This window comes from Oreochromis aureus, linkage group 19 (genome assembly GCF_013358895.1).
Source record: "Oreochromis aureus strain Israel breed Guangdong linkage group 19, ZZ_aureus, whole genome shotgun sequence".
In the NCBI taxonomy this organism is placed as follows: Eukaryota; Metazoa; Chordata; class Actinopteri; order Cichliformes; family Cichlidae; genus Oreochromis; species Oreochromis aureus.
In genome coordinates this window covers 1,668,869-1,676,933 of record NC_052960.1, presented here as the reverse complement: position 1 = coordinate 1,676,933, position 8,065 = coordinate 1,668,869, and the positions used below count along the sequence as shown (strand labels likewise).

Sequence of the window (8,065 nt, the reverse complement as noted above, 5' to 3'; positions counted from 1 at the left end):
AAACGAGATTGCCTGAGAAATCCTTACTTTGACAAATTAATCGAGACTGAGATTTCGGTTGGTGTGCTAAAAGCCTGCTTGGTTTCTCGCCATAATCATAATAATAAACAGCACAGGAAGGTGATATCAGACCATCGAGCAGCTCTGACTGAAGGTCTCATCGTTGTTTCATTAACCTCTCTGAAGGCTTGTCGACATTTCTTGAGTCAACATCATGAATTTGAGTTTAAAATGAATGAATGAGTTTGTTTTTGTGTAACGATGAACCGAGAAAGAAGTGATTTTCCCACGGAGATAAACTTTAGACCGATTCCCGTGATGCTGAATAAGAAACTGAACTGTTACGGATAAAAAAAAAAATCAATTGGATTAAAACAGTGAAGGGATTAAACTGATGATCCGAAAGATCAAGTGGATTGAATCTCCGTGGTAACGAGTTTAATTATTCCACGGATCAATATTATTGATTAATCTGTGATTTGCTGTGAATGTTTAATTTATCTGACTGGTTGCAGGGTATTTGGGGAAATCGGCCGCATTCATTAAAAACTGATCACTGATCAATACTGCCGAAGTACTGCTCGGTGATCTATCGGTTATGGGTCAGCTGTGTATTGATCAGTGATCAGGGCTGTTCCGGATGTCCTGTGATGGCAGCTCTCTCTCTCTCACACACACACACACACACACGTCGAGCCGCCTGCACGCGCCTCTCTGATCGCTCTCGTTGGTTTTGTATCAGCTGATCGGAGCGGGTTCGGCTCTGGGTCCGGCTCCGCGTCTGGATCCCTGTACGGTTCCGGTCTAATCCGGTTTCTTCTGGTTTGTGCTCTTTGTTCCGGAACTTTTCGGACTCTTCGGTGAGCTGTTAGCCGTTAGCCTCTCCTAGCTGCAGCGGATTGATTCTTTCCTCGGAACCTTCCACAGCACAATTCCTGTTTCAACCCGAACCTTGCCCCGGCTGCCCGGCCCGGACTCTCGCTCTTCTCCGGGCCGACAGGCGGCTCGGTTTGGTTAGTGGAGCGGCTGAGCGAACAGGCTAACAGTTAGCCTGAGCTAGCTGCTAGTATGCCCGCGATGCTGGAGAGGAACCCGGAGGCTTCGGGCAAGAGGAGAGGCCGAGCCCCGGGAGGAGGGCCCGTCGGCGGGAAGAGTCTGTCCGGTAATGGAACCAGTACCAACAGCTGCTGGGAAGAAGGAAGTTCAGGCTCGAGCAGCGACGACGAGCATGGTGGGTAGCCTCGATCATCGCCGCTGCTGCTGAGACTAATCTGAGTACTGTACTGAGTACCGTGTGTGTGTGCGCGCAGGTGGAGGAGGGATGCGGGTCGGACCGCAGTACCAGGCCGTGGTTCCAGACTTTGACCCGGGTAAGATTGCTGCTGGCTCGGGAGCCTCGAAGTGAAGTAGTAGCCTTGAACAATACCAGCTGTAAAGTTCGCGGCGCTGGTTCCGGTCCCCGCGTGCCGGTTCCAGCTCCACGTGTGTGTCCGACTCTGGTTCTGGGTTCGTGTGTGTTTGTGTTTCAGGAACTTTTGTTTCCTCAGCAGAAGCAGCTCGAGTCTCCTCCTCACAGTCAGAACATTGAACTTTAGTCACAAACTTCACACACCGAAAATAATCAATAATCAGATAAAAGTCATTAATAATCGCTGCAGAATCTGACCAGAATCTTGAAAACTGGTCAGAGTAACAGCTCTGAGTTAAACTTCATGTTGATCCTCAAGGTGATGCTGAGTCTAACCCCTTCTTCACACAACCACCTGAAAAGTCGTACAGGTGAGCAGCTCTGCCTGCACAGGTGTGGCTGGTGGCTCAGAAAGAGCTGCTCCATTTTCAAAATTAGTTTATTGATCAATTTCTGATAAGCTCCAGCATTCTACCAGAACCGTTACAGCATGAATCCCTCATTGAGTTATTGAACAATAAAGTCTCTGACGTGAGAACCTTTCTCATCGTTTATCTCATTAACGTATGTGTGTGTGATTCCAGATGTAGCCCGGGCGGCTCATCTCAGGGAGAACCTGGGGATGTTGGTTTGGATCCCCAACAGCTGCCTGAACCAAACTCAGTGTAAGAAACGGCTGATTCACCTGAGAACATGGTGCGCTGATGCATCAGAGTCTGATGGCGTTTTGTGTGTGTGGGGGGGGGTTTCTGTTGCAGTGGACGAGTACATCGCCATCGCCAAAGAGAAGCACGGCTACAACATGGAGCAGGTAATTGTTCACACCTTGGTCACTTTTTTATTTTACTTTCTCTTTATGTGCCGCCATATTTAGACGTTGGTTCACGCTGCCATCCTCAGTCAGTAACAGGTGTACTTGTGAACACAGTGTTATTTTGGAGGTTGAGTCGCTGCTAATCATGTGGTGCTGCCCCTTTCTCTCTCCTGTCGGGTTCCTGCTCCTTCTCCACGTTGGACTGCAGCTGGTGATGTTGTCATGGACCTCTGACCAGCAGTTGCAGCAGGAGGAGGGGCTTGGAGAAAAAAAATGTATAAATTACATCTTTAACAGGGCGCCTGCTTTAGCAGCGAACATGTGACTATCTGAGCATGTGCACAAACAGATGTCACACTCAGTCGGATCCGTTTTTTTCTTTGTTTATTCAAAATGCTCTGCAGAACTTTGCTTCACTTTCTGGACGGTAAAATAAAATTCAGGTTCTCTCAGGAATATCAGACAGGTGGATCTGAAGTTCTTCTCCCTGTGTTTTTAAAATCGCTGCCTTCACGCTACCATCACATGTTCAGCTGTTAGAGGGCCTGAACACACAGGAAGTGCTCAGCATTTGCAGGGACCGTACAGATCATGACGCCAAATATCCTTCAGTATTTAGAATGTCCACATTTTACCTGTCTCACCTGTCTCAGGCGCTGGGCATGCTCTTCTGGCACAAACACAACATCGAGAAGTCTCTAGCCGACCTGCCAAACTTCACTCCGTTCCCCGATGAGTGGACGGTGGAGGACCGCGTGTTGTTCGAGCAGGCCTTCAGCTTCCATGGGAAGAGCTTCCACCGCATCCAACAGATGGTACCAGTGCTCCCAGTCCTAGTCTGTCTCTGTCACCAGTGCTCCCAGTAATTTTCCCCCCTTTGACCAGTGCTCCTAGTTTGACCAGTAGCTCCTTGTTGTATCTGACTGTAGTTACCTGATAAGTCCATGCCCAGCCTGGTTCGGTTTTATTACTCTTGGAAGAAGAGTCGCAGTAAAACCAGCCTGATGGACCGCCAGACTCGGAAACACAAACGAGAGCGAGACGACAGGTGAGCAGATACCTGCGCAGGTGTGGGTGCCAGGGTTTTAATAGTTTTGCAATTTTCATTAGTTTTTATTTTTATTTCGTTTTGACTTCAGATTTTCAATTTTATATTAGTTTTAATTAGTTTTTACCAATTGTTTGCTAGTTTAGTTTAGTTTTTATTTTTTTGAAAATCCTTAGTTTCAGTTTAGTTTTGATTAGTTTCAGTTATAGTTTTAGTTGTGTTTGCAATAAAGTGTAACAAAATCCCAGTTTCATCATATCAGTCATGCTCTTCTGCTTATCCTTGGGTATGTTGCTATTCCAGCTACCATACCCTGCACCCTGGACAGGTCGCCTGTCTGTCGCAGGGCTAACACGCAGAGACAGACAACTCACATTCCCACCTATGGGTTCTTTAAATAAATAAATAAATAAAGGCAGATGAACAACCACTGATACCAGGCAACTATAAAATGTATATCTTGGCCCCAATGAGACTATTAACTCTTGCAGCACCGGGTGTTAAGGCAATTGACTCACACAGTTATGTAGATATCCCAGTCCTGTTGTCTCGGGATGCATCACGCTGCCTTGCCTGGGGTTAGCTTCTGTTTCTGGGGATGAGGGTTGGGCGTGCTCCCTTACCTTCTCAAGGTAAGCTAGGTTAGCCTTCTTGTGTGAGCTTTTCAAGTGCACTTTAAGGTTTGTGGGATTTTCTTCCCTTTAGAAATGTCCCTCATAATTTGTCTCTTTCCACTACAAGACACTTGCTTTATCCAAAACACAGTCATATTCAAAGAAATCCCAAATTGGACTCTGGCGCTTTCTCCAGACTTTTCCTGACATGATTCTGCGCGTGGACGGAGCAGCAACACAGACGACTCGACTAACGTACTGCCACCTGCTGGCATAATGAGACACAGCAAGAAAAAAACCTGGAAACTAAACTTCATTTTCACCCTTGACTATTGTATGACACACACACATCAACGAAAACTAAACGCATTTTTGCTATAAATTCAGTTAATTTTAGTTAGTTTTGTGAACACTCATTACAGTTTTAGTTAGTTTTCCTTTTTTTGTTTTTATTTTTATTTCCGGTAACGAAAATGTTTTTTCACTTCTAGTTTTTGTTATTTCGTTAGTTTTCGTTAACGATAATAACCTTGGTGGGTGCTACCTGATTGGCCGATGAGTGTAAATATAAATGTCTGTTTCAGTGACGATGAAGTCGAGGACAGTACTGGAAATCCTCCGAGTGACTCTGAGTTGGACGTAAATAAAGAAGACAAGAAGGAGGTACAAAGTTCAGTGTTTACTTGTTTGTTTGTTTGTTTGTTTGTTTGTTTGTTTGTTGCTGTTGTTTACCCGTGTGACTCTTTTTCAGGTGAGCTCAGGTTCAGAGAGGTCAGAGGTGAAACCAGTTTCTGGTCTGAAGGTAAGAACACCATAGCAACCCTCAGACCATAGCCTGTGTGTTCGTACCTGTCTGTCAGACAGGTGACAGCGGCTGCCTCTCTCTCTGTTCACCTGCAGACAGGTGGGAAGGCGTCCCAGCGGATGAAGAAGCGCCCCCCCAGAGGAATGTTTCTGAACCATCAGGACGTCGTTTCTCTGTCGTCCTCATCGCCTCAGGGACTCATCAGACAGCTCGACTCGCAGCTCGTCTCCATCAAGAGACAGGTGAGTCATTGTCATGGAAACGCTGGAACGGGGAGGTGCAACCATCGCCAGAAATCTACAGAAAGACTGAAAATAGTCAGAGGGCTGGTCAGGTAACGGGGTTTATCACTGATACAAACAAACCTAATCTAAACAAAAGGTCACCTGTACGAGCTGCAACAGGTAAAAACAGCTTTCACGCCTGATCACCTGCACAGTGTGGATACCTGCACTCACCTTCATCACGTTCCTGTTTCTGAGCCTCAGTCTCGGTTTCAGATTCAGACCATCAAACAGACCAACAGCGTGCTGAAGGAGAAGCTCAGCTCAGGGGTGGACGAGTTCAGGCTGCCCGAGGTAACCACGGTAACACAGCAACATGGCAGTGCGATACAGCAACGCAGTACAGTACCACACAAACGCAGTACAGCAACGCAGTACAGTACCACACAAACGCAGTACAGCAACGCAGTACAGTACCACACAAACGCAGTACAGCAACGCAGTACAGTACCACACAAACGCAGTACAGCAACGCAGTACAGTACCACACAAACGCAGTACAGTAGCACACACAAACGCAGTATAAAAATACACAAATGCAGTACAGCAACATAGCAAAGCGATATAGCAACGCAGCAGCGAGGGCTGTGTATCCTCACTGATTTTTCTCTCAGTGATTTCGATGATCGATTCAAATTGCTTTATTTAAACTAAAATGGATTTTTTTAAGCCCAGCACTGACAGCAACAAAGTAATGCAGCCCGCCTTTCTCGGTAAGCTGGCTCAGAGATTACAGCACCGTGGTGCTTATTAACTTTCTGTGGTAATGTGGGCTCTCTGCTTCATGCTCTGAGCACGCTCGCAGAAAAAGGAGAGGCATGTCGGTTCTTCCAGTTGCTGGTGTTCCTGGGTGCTGACGTTAGTTTCTTTATGTTTCAGGTGAACCAGAAGTTCAATAACCGTTGGACCACAGAGGAGCAGCTGCTTGCCGTCCAAGGTAACACCTGAAACAAGTCACCTGACAGATGTTCTCATCTTTTTAAAGCATCTGTTTATCAGCATCAGGGTTTATTGATCAGACATGTAAAATCATAACTAGATGACCTATCGAGGTGCAGACATATGAACTTGAGGCTGCTGTCAGACTTCTCAGTCAGTGATTGGTCGATGACTGTCTCCCTCCTGTCCAATCCTACACAGCCATCAGGAAGTATGGGCGGGACTTCCAAGCCATCTCAGATGTGATCGGTAACAAGTCGGTGGTGCAGGTGAAGAACTTCCTTGTAAACTACAGACGCAGGTTTAACCTGGACGAGGTGCTGCAGGAGTGGGAGGCGGAGCACGGCATGGAGGTGGGGGCAGGAGCGAGCGAGGACGACAGGATGGAGGAGAAGATGGAGGTGTGTCCCACCGAGGAGGATGAGGTCACCGCCAAGCAGACCAAGGAGGTGAGGACACAAATCCCAGCATGCTTGGCGGCACACATACCTGTCTCGGTCATGTGACCTCCGTTTGTCAGGTCATGCTACTCATGTGACTGATTTTGGGCTCAGTGGATGGGATGAGTTTAGAGGCATTAAGGGAGTAGTAGTTTATTTCACAGCACTAATGAAACTGCATGACTGAAATTACTTACACCTGGCCACACCTCCGCTCACCTGCTCAGGTGTGACAGTCTCACCGTGTTTTTCTTCTCCTACAGGATTCGTCCTCTCCGCTGAATGCCAACAAGCCTTTGGCCTCCTGAGACCTTCTAGCCCTTCCTCTTTAGCTTCAGGGCTCCGCCCCTCCAGTTTCAGGCCCCGCCCCACAGGCTTTATAATGTAATTTGTTTTATTGTATGATACGTTTCTCTTTGGTTTTCTCTGTTTTTAGATCACGTGTGGGGTTTGTTTTATTAACCTATCATTTACCGCTTGCTCTGGACCAATCAGACCTGTCAGTCAAAATGGGCGGAGCTTTTGTTGCTTATTTTCTACTTTTTCGGGTTGTTTTTGCTTTTATTACTTCCTGTTTGGTGTGTTGGGGATTGGGGGTGTGTCCTAACCTGATGGCATCTTTTTTTTTTTTTTTCTATTATTTTAGGGCTTTTTAGAAGAAAGACAATAAAACCAAAGTTGATTAGTAAAGTAATTTGTATGTTTTCTTTTTTGAGACCAAACTGAGTCCTCAGGTAATTTAAGAGAAGTGGCGCCCCCTGCGTTTGTGTGCTACAGAGACAGACTGACCAGCTGTGCCTACTGATGGAAAATGAGCCAAATAGAAAGGAGTCACCATATTAAGTCACAGCAGTCTCCTCAGATGGTGGAAACACTGAGGTTTTTTTCATTATTATTGTTCCACCAGATCATAAAACATCGCAGGACTCAGAGTTAATTTTCATTAATCTGCAGCATTATGAGTTTTCTAAAATGATCTCAGGATTTAAATCGGTGTGCGTGCCTGAGCTGGTCTGATCTGCAGCTCAGTGGAGCAGAAACAAACTCGTCTTTAAAGAAATATTTATCTGTAAAATAAATCAGAAGCTACACTTGAATCATTTTCCTTTTCTTGTTTCAGCCTGCTGCTCTTAAAGCTCACATGGAAATTAAAATAAACACTGCAGCAAAACTCTGTGGTGGGCTAGTTCTGGTCCCCAGGTCTTGTGTCTGACACCAAACCTCAGTTAATGAATTCACCATTTTTGAAGAAAACCGTCTGAGGCGGGATGGATCCATGCTTTCAAACTCTGACTGTACCATCTCTCTGAATGTTGCAGCAGAAACTGAGACTCATCAGACCAGAAAAGGTTTTTCCATCTTCTGAGCCAGAATCATAGTTTCTGTCAAACTGCAGAAGGACCAAAGAGCTTCAACACCAAAGCAGAAGAACTGATTTATGACAACCAGATGAGGAAAATGACCATCGGACAGCAGGACAAGGCTCATCTTAGATGACACGTTATAACTCACAATGTCCTCCTAATTGCCACACTCCTTTTGTCCTCTGGGGTGAAAAATGACCCTATGTGATTTGACCGTTATTTAAAGTATAACAGTATAAATTATCTGTTCTGTGTTACAACTTTAGTCTTCAGTCCAACACATGACCACAAAATTTTCTCTTCAATGGAATTTAGGGCCAATAGACCTAGTTTCCGTAGTCTCTCCTGT

The 8,065-nt window shown here is 45.9% G+C and overlaps 1 protein-coding gene across 1 annotated transcript; it reads left to right on the top strand.

Moving 5' to 3' along the window:
- Positions 1-462: 462 nt before the first annotated feature.
- rcor1 (REST corepressor 1) lies at positions 463-7,046 on the top strand. Its single transcript, XM_031749683.2, has 13 exons — positions 463-1,231; positions 1,311-1,370; positions 1,993-2,073; positions 2,167-2,219; positions 2,876-3,037; positions 3,152-3,270; positions 4,469-4,547; positions 4,636-4,686; positions 4,785-4,931; positions 5,190-5,267; positions 5,853-5,910; positions 6,114-6,361; positions 6,616-7,046. Exons 1-13 carry the CDS (start codon positions 1,069-1,071, stop codon positions 6,658-6,660), a joined length of 1,344 nt encoding a protein of 447 aa, XP_031605543.1. The 5' UTR covers positions 463-1,068; the 3' UTR covers positions 6,661-7,046.
- Positions 7,047-8,065: the final 1,019 nt, after the last annotated feature.